This window comes from Aquarana catesbeiana, linkage group LG04, assembly GCF_042186555.1.
Source record: "Aquarana catesbeiana isolate 2022-GZ linkage group LG04, ASM4218655v1, whole genome shotgun sequence".
NCBI classification, from domain to species: Eukaryota; Metazoa; Chordata; class Amphibia; order Anura; family Ranidae; genus Aquarana; species Aquarana catesbeiana.
The window spans coordinates 660,621,407-660,643,094 of NC_133327.1; the positions used below are offsets into that span (position 1 = coordinate 660,621,407).

The window sequence follows — 21,688 nt, forward strand, 5'->3', positions numbered from 1 at the left end:
GCCCAATTTTTTTTTAATACTGTGAAAGATAATATTACGCCGAGTAAACTGATACTTAACATGTTATGCTTCAAAATTGCGCCTGCTTGTGGAATGGCAACAAACTTTGACACTTAAAAATCTCCATAGGCGACGTTTAAACATTTCTACAGGTTACTAGTTTTGAGTTACAGAGGAGGTCTCTCTTGCTAGAATTATTGCTCTCGCTCTAAAGATAACGGCGATACCTCACAGATGTGGTTTGAACACAGTTTACCAATGGGGGCGTGACTTACGTGTGCGTTCACTTATGCGCGCAAGCAGAGGGATGAGGCGCTTTATTTATTTTACTTTATTTTTTATTTTTACACTGTCCCTTTAAAAAAAAAATTTTGGATCACTCTTATTCCTATTACAAGGAATGTAAACATCCCTTGTAATAGTAAAAAAGCATGACAGGACCTGTTTAATGTGAGATCTGGGGTCAAAAAGACCTCAGATCTTACATTTACACTTAAAAGCAATAAAAAAAAAAAAAAAATGTACCTTTAAGGCCGTCGGGCCATTCCCTCACTTGACTTCCTGCCTATCAGGAGAAAACAACGAATCGTCTCTGCCGCTACCGACGGATCCAGTAAGCAGAAGAGATGACCGGGAAGCGGTGGGAGGGGGATGAGCACATCTCTCGCCACCGATAAAAGTGATCTTGCGGTAAATCCGCCACGGAGACCACTTTTATCTGAAAGCGGACCACCTGCCGTCGAAAAAAATACCTGGGTTATGGCAGCTATCTGCTGCCATAACAACGGTATTTAACGTCAAAATATCCACGGTGGGCTGTCCATAAGTGGTTTAGCTCCACCATATTCAAGATGTGTACATTGAACAGACATATCCCTTTTCCATTAACTTCTTAAACCACTATAATTCATGCTACATTTAAGAAACCCAAGTGTAGATCTTTATACCAATTGTTGAAAACTCTCCTTCCAGGGGTTTGGAGGTTCATACTCTTCAGGGTTAATCTGATAAAATTTCCCAGGTTCTGGATGCATCATAGGCCTTGTATACTCAAACACTTCCATGTATAATCGTTTCCTGCCAGAGAAAAGTTGAAAGTTAACACAAGTCTTTATATAAGCATCTTCGGAAATACGAGCCCCACCCCCAACTGCAAAAAAAAAAAAAAAAAAAAGAAAAAAAGAAAAAGCCACCCAAGCTAATGTTTTTTACTTGATCACCTACACAGCAACCTAGAAAATTACAGATCTCACCTGTATCACATCCCTGCATTTAGTTTACTCAAAAGGCAAAATGTGAATGGGTGGTCCATAATTTTGTCAGGTTACTAAGGTTACTAAGCAAGCAATTGCCACATCATTTTATCACAAGACAAATCTGAAAAGCAGCTGGAAACAAATTTCCACACACAGAACTAATTTAGATTTCTGAGACAAAAAAAAAAAAAAAAGAACTACATCGAACACTATCTGAATGTAATTTTATCGTTAAAGCAAGCTCTGTACTGTAGTAAAGCGATTACTCCATACACCTCGTCACAATTTTGCATGCCATCACAATTATAGTCATGATGAGTACATGCACATCTTTTGTGCCTGGTCTCCATCTTCAAAAGAATGCAGTTACTACAGTAATTGGTAACATGAAGATGTCACGACAACCTTTATATCAGTACTGGGCTGTAGTCTGAACTGAACACAAAAAAAAAAAAAAAAAAAAAAAAAAAAAGTGTTATTTCACGTGTCTATTGTCCCTTTTTAACAACATTTCAAAAGTATTTTTCAACTTATGGCTTACATAAGCAGCCCCAGCATCTAGGACAGGGATATGCAATTAGCGGACCACCAGCTGTTGCAAAACTATAAGTCCCATCATGCCTCTGCCTCTGGGTGTCATGCTTGTGGCTGTGTGAGTCTTGCTATGCCTCATGGGAATTGTAGTTCTGCAACAGCTGGAGGTCCGCTAATTGCATATCCCTGCTCTAGGAGAACCTGCAGGTTTCTCAAGTCTAACCGATTTGTGCTTTGTCAGCTCCACACAAATGAATTCTATTACACATTAAGAAGGGACGATCCTGCAAGATCTTTAAAAACCTTCACCCCATGCAATATACCCAAGTAAAAGGCAGAGCTTGGTTTTTAGATTGATTTCTGGGATCAAAGTGTCCAATTATTTATATGGGAAATCTAAAGATGCAGTACACAGATCTTTTTGTAAAAGATTTGTAAAATGTGAAGAGAAATCAACTGGTGCCAGCAATACAAACTTAACAGCTAAAAAGCCATGCTTAGACTGTCATAGCTGTGCAGTGATGGTGTAAGAATCTAAGACAAGACCCAGGCACAGCAATGACATTGGCCTTATTAAAAGTGATATTAAAGTCTAGTTTGTTTGTTTTTTTCATTTAAAAACAAACATGTTATACTTGACTACTCTGTGAAATGGTTTTGCACCGAGCAGCCCAAATCCTCCTCTTCTCGGGTCCCTCGCCGGCGCTCTTGGCCCCTCCCTCCTACCGAGTACCCATAATAGTAAGCCGCTTGCTATGGGGGCACCCGAGCCGCTGCTCTGTTCGCCCCCTCCTTATTGGCTCACTGACTGACTATGGTGCCCCGCTGCTGTCTCAGGCAATAAGGAGGGAGAGTTCGTACAGCCGAGGCTCTGGTGCAACATCACTTGATCGAGATGGGGCTCAGGTAAGTATTAGGGGGGCTGCTGCACACAGTTTTTTTTTTTTTATATATCTTAATGCATAGATTGCATTAGGGAAAAAAAAAAACTTCTGACTTTAGAACCACTTTCAACAAAATCAGGAAACAAAGGAATTTTTACTTCTCTTCAAATGCAATACCGTTGAGTACAGTACACAGGCAATATATTCATGCACCATGGTTTTTATAGGTAAATACAGTACTTTCAGGTGATTAGACATTGGCAAGCTTTAGAGGACAAACCCATCCTGGGGGACCCCCAATTCCCGTGCACCCGGTCCCCACAACTGCTATAAGGATACGCTCCTGCAGGGCACACTTATGGAGTAGGGTGTGGAAGCGGGGTGCGTTTTTGAGAGAGTACACAGCATCTCAGGTGTCGACCATCCTGCAAGTCCTTGTGGCAAAAGAGTGGTAGGAAGTGCCCAAGTATCTTATAAAGGGATATAGGCAGGGGTGGTAATAATTCACCAGTGGTGTAACGTAACACCAAATCATCCACCTGAGACTAAGCTTTGGATGGATTTTTACCACCAAGTTTAAAAAGTTTAACACTATATAAGTGAACATTTTTTTACACAATTCTCAGTTTTCTAATAGTTGTAACGTAGAATGAATGCTATTCAGTAAACTTGTAAAAAATGAGGCTACGGTTTCAGTCGAGTACAGGGTTAACAGGTCTTAGCTGTCCATGTTGCTAGTCCCCTAAATAGAGTTCAGGCTTTGCCCATCACCAGTACATATACCCCCAGAGGAGTCTCCAGGGTCTGAGTCCCATACAGATGGACAATGGCCCTGAACCTGCACCCTGTGGCTAACTACACACCTTGCACTCAGTGGCGAGGTGACTGCCCAAGCAGGATCTAAAGCAGTGGTGGCAAACATTGGCACCCCAGATGTTTTGAAACTACATTTCCCATGATGCTCAACTACACTGCAGAATGTATGAGCATGATGGGAAATGCAGTTCCAAAACATCTGGGGTCCCAAGGTTCACCATCACTGATCTAAGGCTTGAAGCAGCATTACAACCCACGTCCATGATGTGGGGTCTGGGTATGGCACACACAGCTTTGCCAGTGTACATTCACAGCTGATTTCATGAAGCTTAAAGTGCACTTCCACTTTTGCAGTCAAATTTGAGAAAGCCCCCATTCTCAGAGTCTACCTGAATTATTTTTTACAAATATATTTTATTACCTTTTAGATGTTTCTTTGGAGAAGGTGTTATGGGAGACCGCGAGCATTTCTAAATTTAGAGCGAGTCTGTCCCAATAGAAAAGGGTTAGGACGGACTGAACTTCCTCCCAGTAACATACAATGAATAAGGTATACATCTAAATTCTTAGCCTTTTGTTAGGATAGAGAAGTGTCCAAATCTAGTTTACATTTGAGAATGAGATCTGCCAGTACAGACACGGTTGATCATGGGAAACACAGCTGCCCAGCCACCTCTAAACAAATAAAAGAATGTAGGATTTTTTTGTGTTGAAGTTATTGGAAAAGGGCATCTGGAGTTATTGGAAAAAAAGCATCTAAAACCGTTAAACTGCATTTTAATTTTTTTTTTTTTTTCTTTATAGAGATGTATGGTTTTTTTTTTTTTTTTTTTTTTTTAGAATCACGCTTACCTGGGTGGATACAGCATCAATCTGAATTGCTCGTTTCTTACAGCTCCCTGGGCAGAGAGCTGCTGACTATCAGTCAGCAGCTCTCTACTCTGCACTCAATCCCTCCCCCCCCCCCACCCCCCGCTCGCTGGAGCACTGGGCTGTGGAGGGGGCAGGAGCGATTGACTCAGGCCCTTGCTGCGAGGCTGAGCCAGGTGGGCAGATCCCAACTCCATTGTCGCAAACATGCCCCAGCCTGGATCGGCTCTGTGACGTCAGGCAACATTGGGCTTCAGCCCGATGTCCACTGAAAATGGGTGATAGGAACGAACTGCACGCCTGTGATCCACGAGAGAAGAACAGCCAAATGAGCTTTTGCTATACTTCTTATAAGTTACATGAATGAAAGCATGTAGAAAACAGACATAATCCTAATTTGTTGCAAACGTGGAGATACATTTTAAACAACTTTGTCTGCAGGAAAAGAAAATTATCCACATTCAGAAATTAAAGTCAGCTCCTGCCCCTCAGTCATTTCTCAGAGAAAGTACTTACAATGAAGACATTTTGATAATTCAAGTGTCTGAGGCCACATTAGCTTCCACTGCAGTCTCAGAGAGGGGTCTTATAGATACATTTTATGTTTATTTTACATGCATCCCCATTTAAATATTTTGCTAAAAACTGCACCAAAATGGTTTACAGCATTTGTAGTATGAATGTAGCCCAAAAGCGATGTGACCACGCATACGCTTTCCACCGCTATCATTAACCATACTTATTTGACCTGAGTTGTAGGGAGAAGTGAGAACAGAGTAGAAAACTGTGGCGGAAATGTTTCAGCAGATACATAAATAATATACCAAAATGTGTCAATCTAACAGTACAAATCCATAGTATTGTAGCAGCCTTCCCTAAAGATTTCCATAATCCCAAACACTTACCATAAAATAGGGTCATTTGCAAGTTCACTAAAGCGCTTGCACACACAAGCTGCTCTGCAGAGGTCCTGCTCCAATAGGTAAGAAAAGATCTTCAGCATAACCTCGTCTGGCAGCTTTTCCTGAAGGTACTGTTCTGCGGGTGCTGCTGTTAAAGCATCAGAATAATAATCACTAATCACTGATGATTTCATACAAAATAAAGTTTATAAGATGGGATAACAAAAAATTATCTGATTACTGAAGTTTAAACAAGCAGTGGGCAGGAGAGGTGCAAGAAGCACAGATCCACAGACTGGATGAAGTAGAAGTGAAATAGAGAGATGCTTGTCTGCAAAGTACAGCTTTCTTTCCAGCAAGTACAGTGAGCAGAATATTAGCAACTTCTCCAAATCTCACTTCATACACCTGTAAGCATTCTACTCCCTAGTGCACAAATGCACCCCAGATTAGAGCGCAGATCACACAGGGTGCATTGAGTGCAGGTAAACCCATGTGCGTCAATACACTAGGTTGTGGTGTTTTGCATTTTAATATGCACTTTTCTCCTCACTTTCTGGAACATGCACAGGGTTTACCGTACAGTAGAGGAGAGCCAAACTTGCGCTGGTCTTCAGGTTTCCCTGTGCGTTCAGGCAGATTGCACTGACCAATGTTGATTTTGATGTCAAATTTCGATTTAGTCATAGCCTTTTGACTAAAATGCCATTTTAGTTTTAGTCGTATTTTTGTCAAAATCTTCAGTATCAAACAAAAATATTGTTTTTTGACTAACAGAAGTGCAACTTTAAAGTGGCTGTAAACCCTGTTACACCACTTGTACCTATAGGTAAGCCTATAATAAGGCTTAGCTGTACGTACTGTAAATATTTCCTAAACCTGCACGGTTTAGGAGATATTTACCATATACGCTTGCCCGTCATCGGCGCATGCGCACTGAAGAAACTACCTGCTCGTGCCGTTTGTTCAGGGCCGGTGCCATGATCAGCAGCTCCCACGCGCATGCGCGGGAGTGACGTCATCGTGGCTCCGGCCAATCACAGCGCCAGAGTCTGCGGACCCGGAAATAACTCCAGGAGATGTGTCGCCGATCACAGCGGTGTGCAGGGACCGCTACAACAGCTTCAATCTAAGCTAAGTATTTCATAATGAGCCAGTATGCAATGCATACTAGCTCATTATGCCTTTGTCTTACAGGGTTGGTTTGTTTTTTTGGGTTTCTTTTTTGATTTACAACCACTTTAAAATATAAAAAAAAAATTGTAAACTATTGGCTGTGACGGCATTGTACATATTATCTGAATATTAAAACTTTAAGCCTCCGGTCACACTGGTGCGACTGGTCATGCAGTTTGATACTTGCATGACAAGTCGCAATGGACGCAGTAAAATCGGTGTGACTCCGGAGTCACTAAACTGGTGCGGACATACGTTGTGTTGCACTGAAAAAAAAGTAGGGCTTGTTCAAACATTTTCACAATGCAATAAGTCAGGGGTAGGTAACCCCCAGCACATGAAGCCTATTTTGCAGACACTTGACTCCCTCCCCATCAGCAGAGCAGTGCAGGGAAGTGTCAGTGAGACACTAATGCATTCCACTTTCAGAATTCCCCACGCCGCACCTGTACTGAGGGGGAGGAACTGTGCCCCCACACATTGTAAAAGATGGGAAACATTGTTTGGCTCTCTAACTTTGCTGTAGCTGCGATCATCAGCTTTTGTGATGGGGAAGAGATTGGGTGCAGTTCTGCTGGGGGGGGGGGGGGGGGGGGGCTGGTTTCCAGGAGGATGACGACTGGCCACTGCTAAAGCCAATCACAGTCCTGCTAGCCCCGTCCACCATCTGGAGGAAGATGCTTGGTTGCCACTACCAATCTCAGAAAGAAGGGATTTATTTCACTGTGATTGAGAAAACCACAATCAGGTGACAGTTTGTAGAATTACTGTTGAGCTCCTGGGAACTTTGTTGAAATTATTCCTGATCCCTTGCATCACTTACTACTGAACCCCGGCACTCTGTGTCCCTTTATGCCACAGCCAGTATTCAGCGCAATGAAAAAAAAAAAAAAAAAAAACACACCCAACTTTTCCTGTGGTGCAGAGCGCCGCATTTTTTCTCAGCTGTGGGGGCCCAAATTATGATCCTGCACACAGGCCCACTGCTTTCAGCAAAACGCCCCTGACCTGAGTGCATCCATTCCAGGATGCTTGTATGTGACATCACATACAAGCATGTGGGCTGGATGTGAGAGGTGGATCAGCAGGATGAGTGTGTCAGGACAGGTAGATGTGTCATATCTCTGCTTTCTTTCACCACTCTGCATTTCACAGATAAGAGGGTGCAGCGGTGGGGAAAATTAGCAAGAGGGGTTCAGAAGTGGGACAGATGAGCAGAAGGGTACAGCAGTGGAAGAAATGAGCAGAAGGGTACAGCAGTGGAAGAAATGAGCAGGGGGTTCAGCAGTGGGACAGAAGAGCAGGGGGGTACAGTGATGAGAGGGGGGTTCAGTGGTGAGACAGAAAAGCATGGGGGTAGAGCAGTGGGGAAGATGTGAAAGGAGGTGTATTGATGGGACAGATGAGCAGGGGGTTACAGTGTAGTGAGGCAGTAGAGCAGGGGGAACAGAGGTGGGGCAGAAAAGCACGGGGGGGGGGGGGGGGGTGTAGTACAGTGGTGGGACAGATGAACAAGGGGATACAGTGTTGGGGCCGAAAAGCAGGTGGATACAGTGTTGGGGCAAGGGGGTTACAGTTGGGGCAGAAAAGCATGGGGATACAGAGGTGGGGCAGATGAGAAAGGGGGTACATTGGTGGGGCAGATGAGAAAGGGGGTTACAGTGGTGGGGCAGATGAGAAAGGGGGTTACAGTGGTGGGGAAGATTTGCAGGAGGGACAGTGATCTGAGGTGTGAAGGTGCATGAATTGAGGCTGATCTGAGGTGTTGAGTTACAGGAATTGGGGCTCATCTAAGGCGTGAGAGCGCAGGATGTTAATTTCTCACTACTAAAAGTAGTTTAAAGCATTTACTTTATAAAAAATCCTTTTTGTGATTGAGTGTGTGAAGTTTTTTTGTTATAAAAATCGGCACGCTCAATTTCTTTGAAAACATTTTTCGGGACACTGTGCTCAAAAGGGTGCCTACCCCTGCAATAAGTAATGTCCCTGAGCTAAATGAGATGAAGACACTTCAAATCAAATGATTATGTGCTAGCAACCAATTTTTTCTGCATTGTACATGATTGGATGAATATTCCCAAATATCCCAAATACATCACACATATAGAATTGGAATAGTCATTTTACCAGGCAGGTCTTGGGATTTCCCAGATATTCTTGCACGCTTCGCTCTATGACCGAAGTTTTCAGTTGTCGAAGTTGAAGCACCCTTTAAAAATGAAACAGTTAGAGAAAGATTTAGTAAGCGGTCGACTCAAATTTTTTCCCAAATATGTTAAAAACAAACAACATTAAATAATGTAACCTAACCAACAAAAGCAAAACCTAACAGTGTAGGCAAACTACAAAGACCACAGCATGTCCACTTAAAAGGCTACAATAATTAGAACAGCTTAAAGGATAAGCCGAGGCAGGTCAATTCGTAACATTCGTCCATGGAGTGTCCTAAAGAACAAATTTAGGGACTTGGGAGCTAAATTGAGGAAAAGAACATCCAAGGTAGTATTCTCAGGAATACTACCGGTACATTGAGCCACACCAGAAAGGCAGAAGGGAAGTAAACAAGTGACTGAAGAGCTGGTGTAGTAAGGAGGGGTTTGGGTTCCTAGAGGACTGGGCCGAGTTCTCAGTCGATCACCAGTACTATAAAAGGGACGGACTGCACCTAAACGAGGAGGGTGCAAATCAGCTAGGAGTAAAGATGGCCAAAAAGTTAGAGGGGTTTTTAAACTAGGCGACGCAGGGGAGGACCCAGAGGTAGAGAGGTAGATATAGTCAGCACGGAACATATTCCAGAGGGTAGCATTGGGGGCATTGGTGGTAGGTTGACTAAAGCACATAAGTATAGTAACAAGTCCTAGTTGCAATCTCAGAAAACTCAATAAGAGGATAGTATGCGACCGGTCTAAACTACGTGGCAAGTTCACCAATGACAGGAGCCTGGAGGACAAGATGGGTGAACTAGAGATACTGTTGTACGAGGAGGATTTGGATTTTGTGGGAATTTCAGAGACCTGGTTCAACAGCTCTCATGATTGACTGGCAACCATTCAAGGATATACCCTTTATCGCAGGGATAGAGAGGGTAAAAAAGGGGGAGGGGTATGCCTATACATCAAGAATAATGTACAAGTGAATGTGAGAGATGACATCACTAAGGGAGCTAGGGAGGAGGTGGAATCCTTATGGGTGGAGCTCCAAAGGGATGAAGCTAAGGGGAAAATAATACTGGGAGTATAGGCCCCCCTTACCTGAGGGAGGAGGGGGAGACAGATCTCCTATCACAATTTGGATTAGCAGCAAGGATGGGAAGGGTTATCATAATGGGGGATTTTAATTATACAGACAGACTGGGCAGAGGGAACCACGCATTCATCTAAGGCTCGCCAGCTCCTAAATGTCTTGCAGGACAATTTCTTGGTTCAGATGGTAGATGCACCAACTAGAAATAAAGCGTTACTGAATCTACTGATTACCAACAATACAGACCTGATCACGGATGTGGAAATACGGGGCAATTTAGGAAACAGCGATCACAGGTCAATTGGCTTCAGTATAAATCACACAAATAGGAAACAGAAGGGGAATACAAAGACACTGAATTTCAAAAAAAATCAACTTCCCTAAACTACGAACCTTGCTAGAAGGCATGAATTGGCATAAAATCTTAGGAACAAAGAACACGGAGGAGAGATGGGTTCACTTTAAGAGCATATTAAGAACATTAGCCAATGCATCCCATTGGGTAATAAACTTAAAAGAGCTAACAAAAGTCCTGGAATGGCTTAACGCCAATGTAAAAATGCATATAAAACCAAAGGAGAAAGCCTTCAAAAAAATACAAGGTTGAGGCTTTCTAAAGAAAGTTCACACTTTATAAAGAATGCAACAAGAAATGTAAGTGTGCAATTAGGGCGGCTAAGATAAAACACGAAAGACACATAGCGGAGGAGAACAAAAAAAATCCCAAGAAATTCTTTAAGTATGTAAACAGTAAAAAAGGGAGGACAGACCATATTGGCCCATAAAGAATGAGGAAGGATATCTGGTTACAAAGGATGGGGAGATGGTGAAGGTATTGAATTTATTCTTCTCCTCAGTCTTCACGAGGGAATCGGGGGGCTTCAGTAACCAAAACTGCCATGTTTATCCTCATGACACAACACAGGAAGCACCTCCATGGTTAACAAAGGACAGAATTAAAATTAGACTTGGGAAATTTAACATTAATATATCACCAGGACCAGATGGCTTGCACCCGAGGGTACTTAGGGAACTCAGTCAAGTAATTGCCAGCCATTGTTCCTAATTTTTACTGACAGTCTACTGACTGGAATGGTACCAGCTGATGTGAGAAAAGTCAATGTAGCACCAGTATTTAAAAAGGGCCCAAAATACATCCCTGGGAATTATAGACTAGTTAGCCTAACATCAATAGTATGCAAGCTCTTGGAGGGGATAAGGGACTATACACAAGATTTTAGTAATGAAAATGGCATCATTAGCAGCAATCAGCATGGATGAAGAATCGTTGTTGCCAAACCAATCTATTAACCTTCTATGAGGTGGCGAGTTGCCATCTAGATAAAGGAAGGCCGGTAGACGTGGTGTATCTGGATTTTGCAAAAGCATTTGACACAGTTCCCCATAAACCTTTACTGTACAAAACAAGGTCCGTTGGCATGGACCATAGGGTGATTACATGGATTGAAAACTGGCTAAGAGGGCGAGTTCAGGGCGTGGTGATAAATGGGGAGTACTCGGAATGGTCAGGGGTGGGTAGAGGGGTCCCCCAGGGTTCTGTGCTGGGACCAATCCTATTTATTTAGTTCATAAACGACCTGGAGGATGGAGTAAACAGTTCAATCTCTGTATTTGCGGACGGTATTAAGCTAAGCAGGGCAATAACTTCTCCACATGATGTGGAAACCTTGCAAAAAGATCTGAATTTATGGGGTGGGCAACTACATTGCAAATGAGTAGAAAAGAAAAATTACCGCGCTAACACAAAAGATATAAAAAAATAGCATGCCGTTCTAAAATTGTGGGATATACACAATCAAATAGGATAGTGGGTAAATAAGAACCGCGCTGCAAACAAGTATATTTTAAATAGATCTCTGAGGGATCCATATAAATATCAAAAGAAAAAACACTAAACACAACCCATGTGAAAATAAAACAATTTGAAAAATCACATCAGTGAAATAATAAAGTCCAAATATAAATTAAAAAAAGTCCAATAAGATGCAATGAAGCTAATAAATCCTTCCAGTGACACCACGTGAAAAAAAATCCACCACCAGGTAAATTGAATGCTTACCAACGGCAAGCTATGAAACAGCTTGTAAATAAACCAGGCATACAATCGTATTGACGTCCTAATATGATCGACAATGCGGGGGGAGGATGACCAGGATAGCCAGGCAGACCAGGGTGGCTCCGTCCAAAGGATTAATATGCAGGCAGCAGGGAGGACCCAAAAACACGGCTCTCCATAGCGCAAATCAGTGGGTATAAACAATTTATTAAATAGATTATTGCACTTATGTAAACAGCAGAGTTTAAAAGCAAGGATAAAAATGCAGCAGCCGGCCAGCGAACACCCGTTCGAGACGAGAAACAGAGATGACGTCAGCTCGTCAACCTTCCAGCGTACGTTTCGTCTAAGACGATGTCTTTCTAAGACGAAACGTACGTCGGAAGGTTGACATGCTGACGTCATCTCTGTGTTTCTCGTCTCGAACGGGTGTTCGCTGGCCGGCCGGCTGCTGCATTTTTATCCTTGCTTTTAAACTCTGCTGTTTATGTAAGTGCAATAATCTATTTAATATATTGTTTATACCCACTGATTTGCGCTATGGAGAGCCGTGTTTTTATTCTTTTTGGGTCCTTCCTGCTGCCTGCATATTGATCCTTTGGACGGAGCCACCCTGTTCTGCCTGGCTATCCTGGTCATCCTCCCCCCACATTGTTGATCATATTAGGACGTCAATACGATTGTATGCCTGGTTTATTTACAAGCTGTTTCATAGCTTGCCGTTGGTAAGCATACAATTTACCTGGTGGTGGATTTTTTCACGTGGTGTCACTGGAAGGATTTATTAGCTTCATTGCATCTTATTGGACTTTTTTTAATTTATATTTGGACTTTATTATTTCACTGATGTGATTTTTCAAATTGTTTTATTTTCACATGGGTTGTGTTTAGTGTTTTTTTCTTTTGCCATTTATATGGATCCCTCAGAGATCTATTTATAATATACTTGTTTGCAGCGCGGTTCTTATTTACCCACTACATTGCAAATGAGGTTTAATATATAAAAATGTAAAATCATGCATTTGGGTGGCAAAAATATGCATGAAATCTATACACTTGGGGGAAAACCTCTGGAGGAATCTAGGATGGAAAATGACCGGGGGGTCCTAGTAGATGATAGGCTCAGCAATGGAATGCAATGCCAAGCTGCTGCTAACAAAGCAAACAGAATATTGGCATGCATTAAAAAAGGGGATTGACTCCAGAGATAAAACGATAAATTCTCCTGCTCTACAAGACTCTGGTCCGGCCGGTACTGGAAATGGAGTACAAAGAAGGGCAACAAAGCTAATAAAGGGTCTGGAGGATATTAGTTATGAGGAAAGGTTGCGAGCACTGAACTTATTCTCTCTGTAAAAGAGACGCTTGAGAGGGGATATGATTTCAATTTATAAATACCGTACTGGTGACCACACAATAGGGATAAAACGGTTTTGCGGAAGGGAGTTTAACAAGACTCGTGGCCACTCATTGAAATTAGAAGAAAAGAGGTTTAACCTTAAAGTACGTAGAGGGTTCTTTACTGTAAGAGCGGCAAGGATGTGGAATTCCCTTCCACAGGTGGTGGTCTCAGCGGGGGGGGGGGGGATGATGGACAGTTTCAAAAAACTATTAGACAAGCACCTGAATGACCACAACATACAGAGATATACAATGTAATACTGACATATAATCACACACATAGGTTGGACTTGATGGACTTGTGTCTTTTTTCAACCTCACCTACTATGTAACTAGTTACAAAAAGGTGTATGTGTGTAATGTATAACACTGTAAGAACTTGTCCTATAAAGTGTATGTAAACCTGATTCATGAAATTTGACCTATATCTGTAGAGTTTCCTTATATCTAGCCAAAGCCCCAAGTCCCATGTCTTTCTGCTGCTCTGTTCTTCTGTTATCAGCATAACTTCTGACAAGTTCTCAGTTGTGTGGGGTGGGTGCTATAAATAGATTAGCAGAGAGCTCATCTATTCACAGCACAGCCCTGCACATTCCTTCCTACCTCTGCCTATGTGGGGGGGGGTGCCTTTCCTCCAATCAGCTGTCACACAGTGTATGCCACGAAACCACACCCAGTGCTAAACAGGAAGAAAAAAAAATCTCTAAGATGTGCACTGTCTAAAGAATACAGCAAGGTGAAGACAGAAGATATACATGTAAAAAAAAAAAAAAAAAAAACAAAACAAAAAAAAAAAGCGTATGTGTATCATCTGAGGCTGTTTGCTTCACTGGGTATATGTGAAGGTTTACATCCACTTTAAGTTACAGCCAAACTCCAGCCCAAGCATTTCGATTTAGTTTTACACAGAACAGTGAAGTTTTATTGCTACCAGCATGTCAAAAAACGAACAAATATTTCCAGCTCCCTTACCAGCCAAATCAAATTGACCTGTCATATTCAGTTCACATTAAAAACAGGGGTTTAGTTTTTGCAAATTTATGCATAAGGTGCAGAGGCCAGGTCACAGCACCCCAGTGTACTGCGGTCCTAACTCTATAATTTGAGAGTCTCCAAAGTTGGAGCACATATAGAATAAATAGATAGAGTAAGGGCAGGTATGCCTGTAGGGAGCACACTCCTAAAAAAGGTACAGGGATGCACTGGACACCCAGCAGTAGCAGCGAAGGTATCCAGTGCGTCCCCTCACCAGTTACCAAAAGAACAAAAAGAACAAAACAAATGGCAACCACCCAAACCTAGAACTGGCCTTCACAGCAAGGAGCACATGGAAGGGCAATGCAAGTCAAGAAAAAAAAACAACAGTACACTGTTGTACCGTGACATGGCCTCTGCAGCTTATGCATGTACACTAATACCTCGGATTGCGAGTAACATGGTTAACGAAAAAGTTTCGCAATACCAGCTGTTTTTTTTCAATCCTGACTCGGTTTGCGAGCGTTGTTTCGCAAAACTATCTGGATTCAAGCCTCTGTGGTGTGCAGTACCGCATTTGGCCAGAGGTGCAGGGGTGCCGGTGATACTTGGAGCCGATCGGATACACTCGGAAACACCCGGTTCCCAAGTGTGAGTGCATCCGAGCGGCTCAGATCAGTCTCAGAGTGCATCCGAGCGGTTTCCGAGTGTCTCCACCCCCCACCTCTGCCCACATGCGGTACTGCATACCATAGAAGTCACTGTGGAATGAATTATCTGAGTTTCCATTAAATTCTATGGGGAAATTCACTTTGATATACGAGTGCTTTGGATAACAAGTATCCTTCTGGAACGAATTATGCTCGTAATCCAAGGTACCACTGTATTTGCAAATGTGTGCAAACTAAACCCCTTGTTTTTAATGTGAACTGTTTAGGTCAATTCTGTTTGTGGCAGGCTGGCAAGTGAGTTGGGAATTTTTTTTTTCCTTTTGACATGCGCCCTTCCATGTGCTCCTTGCTGCAAAGGCCAGTTATAGGTTGCGATGGTAGCCATTTGTTTGCACTTTTGGTGAATTGGTGCAGGGGCGCACTGGATACCTTTGCTGCCATTGTGCTAATGCTGGATGTCCAGTGTGTTCTTTAAAAATGTATGAAAAAACACAAGAAGAAAACCGGTCCGGGAGGCTGCCATGTTTTTCAGAAAGATTTAAAGGAGCTGCAGGAATTTCCAACAAGTACAGGTTGTGTACTACATGCGACAACAATCCTCCGTATTCTTCATATGTCTGGGCTGTGGGGTAGGATGGCAAGACAGATGCCTTTTTCTTACTAAAGAGAAATATCCACTACATTCTGCAAAAATCTTCGAGTCTGCTGAAAGCATGTGGGAAAATGTGTTCTGGTCTGATGAGATCAAGACGGAAGTATTTGGCAATCATTACAAAAAGTATATTTGGTGCAAACCCAAACACTGAATCACAAAAAAAAAAATTAAAAAAAACACACACACCATGCCCACAGTGAAGCATGGGGGTGGTAACACTATGCATCGGGGTTGTTTTTCTTCAAATGGAACTGGGGCTTTAGTCAAGATGGAGGGAATGATGAATTTCACCTTTCAGCACAACGACCCAAAGTGTATCACCAAAATCGGCAAAAGAATGGTTTCATCAGAAGATCAATGTTTTGGAATGGCCCGGCCAGAAACCAGCTTCTTGCTGCAAAGGTGAGTTATAGGTTGGGGGTGGTTACCATTGGTTTGCCCAGTCAGAACCCAGAACTGAGTCCAATTAAAAATCTGTGGGGTGACCCGAAGAGGACCGTGTGCAGGAAATGCCCTCACAATCTGACATTTGGAACACTTTAGCAAGGAAGAGCCGGCAAAGATATGCCATTAAGATGTGCTACCCAAAAAAAACAGATTGCTGTCATAAAATCTTTAGGTGCATCAACAAAGTATTAGTTTGTGCATTTTTTGGGCCAATTTGCTGGTGGGCAGATTAAAAAACACAAATCGCTGAAAATGCTTTTCTGCAGGTTCGTTATTGAAGTCTATTGAACTGAAAAGCACCATTTTGCATTTAAAAAAAGTCCCTGACCCTTTCCAAAAACACAGCGGCTGAAAAAAAAAAAAAAAAAAAAAAGCATAGCTGTGAACGTGTCCCATACGAAACCATGTAAATGGACTGTAGTGTTTATCTGCAAAAAGCACAAAAAAATAAATAAAAGACGCACAGATGTGAACAAGGCCTAAAACTGGAGTGTGCAAAATTTGATTCAGCTCTGCACAGAAACCAATCAGCTTCCAGGTTTTATTTTCAAAAGCTTAAAGAGGAAGTAAACCCTGATGGGTTTTACTTCCTCTTTTTTCCTCTGCAAAGTAAAAGCATAATGGGCTAGTATGCATCGCATACTAGTCCATTATGTGGCATTTACCTGCAAACGAAGCCCGCACTGTCCCCACTGGTGGCCGCATCCATCTTTGCCCCTCTTCCTTCCAGGGCCGCGGACTCTGGCTCTGACTGGCCGGAGCCAGAAGATACGGTACGGAGGTCCGTCTCTTCACATCGCATGTGCTGATGACATCATCGGAGCACTACAAGGTAAATATCTCCACTACCTATAGGTAAGCCTAGAATAAGTCTTACCTATAGGTAAAAAAGTGACATTCGGGGGTTAATAACCACTTTAATTGAACAGATACAAAGGAGGAATGTCTCCAATTGGACTTTAATACAGCCAATCGACATGTATAGGTTTTTTTTTTTAATTTTAGTTGTATAAATATATAAAAATATGAAATAAAATCAAGAAAATCATTGATATTCTGGTTGTTCAAATACACTTTCATAGACATAAGACTGCATTGGGAAATTGTGGCACAACATATTTTAAGATATATGTATATGTATGGTTGGTTGCCTAAAATTTAGGTGTACACTGTCTATGAAAGTGCATTTGAACAACCAGAATATTAATATCTTGATTTTTATTTAATATTTTTAAATATTTGTACAATAAAAATAGTTTTTATACATATACAGTTGAGTTTTGGTTGCATTAAGGAGGAGGTCCAGCCTGGGTGATAAAAATTAAAGGTCAGCAGCTACTAATACTGTAGCTGCTGACTTTTAATATTAAGGCACTTACCTGTCCAGGGATCCCGTGATGTCCTTACCCCAGCCGATCTTCAGATTGATTCCCTGGTGCTGCCACCACCATTTCTGGTAAGGGAAACAGGCAGTAAAGCCTTTCGGCTTCACTGCTGGTTCCCTACTGCGCATGCGAAGTGCGCTGCACTTTCTAATTGGCCCGGCGGCGGGAGAAGGATAAGGGGGGCCAAACCTCCGGGAGATGGGGCCACGGCTTATCTCCCAGAAGTGGGTAAGGGGGCCTGTCAAAAACAGGTCCCCGTTCCCCCTCCCCCCTGAAAGGTGGCAAATGTGACACCAGGGGGGGGGGGGCATATAAGCGGAAGTTCCACTTTTGGGTAGAACTCCGCTTTAAAGTGATTGTAAAGGGAATTTGTTTTTTTTAATAAAAAAACATGTCTATACTTACCTGCCTAGCGCAATAGAATTGCACCGAGTGGCCGCGATCCTCCTCTTTATGTCCCCCACCAGCATTCCTCTCCCCTCTGTTCAGTTCCTCCATAGGAAGCCGCTTACCATGGGGGCACTTGTATGTGCTCGCACCCGAGCCCTGCTGCTGCGTCCATTGACCCAGAAAGCGTGACTCACCCCTGACCCCTCATCACTGGCTTTTGGTTTACAGCAGAGGGAGCCAATGGCTCCCGATACCCCAGCAAACCCAGCGAGACCTGGAAGTGAAGGGCGGCGCTCAGTGCTGGATCCAATGAGGGCTCTGGTAAACCTACTTTATCACTAGAATAATTGAACAAGCTAAAAGTTGAAGACAGCTGCATCAGATTCTGAGTGCTCCAGTTTTAGTAAATCTCCCCCTATGATGCACACACACCGTCAGTCTGATAGCGTTTACCACTCATGTGACCGCTTCAGAAATGCTGGAAACTTGCCTGCATTTCATCATGGAATACATACATTTTACAGTAAGTGAAAGCTTTGACAACACCAAGGGCATGACGCAATGACCACATGTGCCACAGCTGGATTTAGCAATCAAGTGATAGATGGACACTGCTGTCAGTGAAAGTAAACCAGCCCAAAAGTTGAAAACAGACTCACACGATGAATAGTAAAAATGCTTAACACATGGAAGAATGCAAATGCCTAAAGAGCACTTCCAGCTATTTCCAAATGTTCACTATACAAATACATGCAAGCTCTGAAAAACATCCAGTGATCAAATGTACCATAGTTTTTAAAATAACCTGTTAAGGCTAAGGCAGTAGTGAGACATTTATGAAAGGGCAATTCGTTATTTCTGTAATCCTCTTAAGATGGTGCTAAATAGTAACAATTTTTTATACATGAATATACTGCACCGCAAACATCAATGTAATACCCTAGACGATCACATATATTCTCACTGGCCACTTTATTAGGTATCAAAATCAAAGCCAAGAGGAAACACACCTCTCCAGGCTGACTGCGGGTGCAAACAGGTACCAGGTGCAGACTGCGGCTCACCACCGTCCACAATAGATAAGAAACAAAATGGTCTCACACCGGAGCTACAAAATTGCTTGATGATAATCTTTATTGTCAAAAACCAGACAGTGATTGCAGTTGATGCGCTTCACAAGAGTGTAGCTTGCTTGTTCACAACATCGATATGCTCTGCAAGCAGGCTATTGAAGGTGATCACCTGAATCAGGCTACACCCAAAACCACCTGCTCTGGAGAAACAACTCATGCAAACATAAAAATCTCAACTGATATACATAAAACATTTCATGGATTAAAAACAACAACCAAAAAAAATAGATAAAAACAAAAACAAAAAAAAAAAAAAAAAAAAAGGCAAAAATGAAAAAACATTGAACCCAAAAAATCCACCTAATAAACAAGCACACACGTGTGTAAATAATAAATAAATAGTGGATAAAAAGGTGTGGGGAGAGATAATTGGCTAACAGACCTTTTTAAAATATTAAAAAAGGAGCTATAGAAAATACTAAAAAAAAAATGCTCCAAAAAATACTTCAAGAACAGTCTGAAAAACAAAGTGCTAAATACACATCGATGTAAAACAAATATAAATACATCCATATATGTGGTAAGCATCTACAGATAAACTAAGGAATACATATATATGCATTTTTTTCTTTACAAACATATTTATAACTAATACCATACGTATAAATGTGTGTGTAAAGAAAAAAATGCATGTAAAAAAACAATCTTGATGCACACATTCACAAACGCCATGATATATATCACGACCACGTAGTTAAAAAAAAAAAAATAAAAAAAATAAAGGAAAAAAAATTAAAAATAAAAGGAGTACCCCGAGCATTACGGAACACCACTTTTACAAAATTGCAAAAAACAAAAAACAAAATGTCATGTCATGATCATAATAAAATGCATTGTTAAACAAGTGAGAACTCAGAGGCACCGTGTCACCGTAGGTGAAGAACAGTGTACCGTGTGAGAAATAGAATGAACCGACAACTGATGGGATGAAAGAAAAAGAACAGGGAAAAAAATAATTAAAATCATGAAAATGTGAGATATCCCATTCAAAATTAATTCCAAATGGTATGCGTGTTTTGAAACGGAAAATCCAAAAAGCCTCTCTTTTACAGAGGAGTTTGAATACATCACCTCCTCTTTTAGGCACTTGAACTTTTTCTAAAACCTGTACTCCCACTGCAGTACTGCTACCATTGTGATACTGATTGAAATGTCGGGTGACGTTAGTGGACAGATTCTTCTCAATACTGTAAAGGTGCTCCTGTAATCTGTCCCCAAGTCGCCTCGTGGAGTGTCCTATATATTGCACATTGCATGAACTGCATGTGACAACACATACGACGTACCAAGTGTTCCACTTTAAATCTTTTTTTAAACTGCATGTAAACCCACTCATCCTTTCTAAACTCCTGCCATAGTGGTTATCTATAAGGATATATATGCCTCCTGCATGTATCCTTACCTGTCAAATGTCTCCCCTCTGTTACCAGACTCGAAAAACTGCAGATTCTGTGGGTGGGTCTGTTGTCTGGAGGTCGGTGGGTGGATTAGTGATGTAAGTTGACTCCCCGCCCACCTCTACACTCCCCTTGTCAACATGCATTTTCTCCTGTGTATTTCTTACACTGAACATCTGCTATGATCACTAACATCCAGGCAAAACCCAGAAAAGTCACCACATGACTTCAGCGTGCTCAATCATGCTGAGGTGTGGCGCAGCCAATCCTGGGAGAGCTGAAGAAAGGAGGAGGGGATCTGAAGTACACAGAATGTCTCTCTCAGGCTCCTGCATGAGATATGTATATCACCTGTCACTAACAGCAAGCAGGAGACACTGACACCTATTTCTCGAGTCAGTTTTTCTCTCACTGAAAAAAGATAAGAGGACTGCTCAGAGCAGGATTAACTCTTCGTGGGAAGACTGGGCACAGATGACATGAAATCCTATACTGTACAAGGTGCAAGCCTTAATTAAAATATATATATATATATATATATATATATATATATATATATATATATATATATATATATATATATATATATATATATTCGGGTTTACATCCACTTTAATCTGATGTTCCTTTTCATTTGAAAAGGAGCGTATCATATCACCCTTGATGATAGGTTTGCAACATGAACATCCAGTGACCCTGCATCCATAGTTGCCTTTAAAATGCAGCCAGTTGGTGGATCTAATAATGGTAGGATCAAAGAAGCTAGAGGACAAAGAATTACCTAGTGTTGGAGCGCATCTGGAAACCAAAATGGATTCCATCTTTAAGGAGATTCACACATATCCGGTCCTCAAAGAGGATAGGTAGATATCGAAGTACAATGTTCCTGATATCATTAAATTTCTAAATAAAAGATGTACTAAAAGTGGGTCTCCGATTGTTAAATGATTATTATTGCCTCTCTCCCTACAACCTGACCTTTTTAGGAGATCCTGTTTTAGAGTTGGCAATAGCATAGGCTCCATCTAGGATATATCTGGGGTACCCCGGCTGCAAGAACCAGGCGTTTAAGGCTCGCACCTCTGTCATAAGACTGTTGGTCACTGCATATTCTACACATCCTCAAAAATTGACCAACGGGGATACCCCCGATAGTATGCCGAGGATGGCCTGATTGGGCCATCAATAGAGTATTGCCAGACATAGGTTTTCTAAACGGACTGGTGTAAATGTCTGTTCCAGAACCATACAGATGCACGTCTAGAAAATCAAATCTCCTTTTTATCGCGTTGTCCCGTTAAATGTAGATTGTTGTCATTCTGATTGAGATAAAACAGAAAATTCTCTAGGGAGCCAAATTCAACATCCACAAAGATCAGATCATCAATGTACCAATAGAACATTTTAATCAATGATCTAAAAGGGTTATTAACACCATATATGAGGTGGCGTTCCCACCAACCCATATATAAATTG

The 21,688-nt window shown here is 41.8% G+C and overlaps 1 protein-coding gene across 3 annotated transcripts in view; it reads right to left on the reverse strand.

The window, feature by feature from the left end:
- The window catches only part of FBXO11 (F-box protein 11), a 133,270-nt gene that overhangs the window by 53,825 nt on the left and 57,757 nt on the right, over positions 1-21,688 (reverse strand). For 2 of the 3 annotated variants that reach the window (XM_073628521.1, XM_073628518.1), the window contains exons 3-5: positions 8,566-8,647; positions 5,266-5,410; positions 948-1,077 (exon numbers count right to left, since the gene is read on the reverse strand). In XM_073628521.1, coding sequence (XP_073484622.1) covers positions 948-1,077; positions 5,266-5,410; positions 8,566-8,647 — 357 coding nt within the window. The remainder of the gene's footprint in view (positions 1-947; positions 1,078-5,265; positions 5,411-8,565; positions 8,648-21,688) is intronic. The other variant, XM_073628519.1, reaches the window with a different exon arrangement.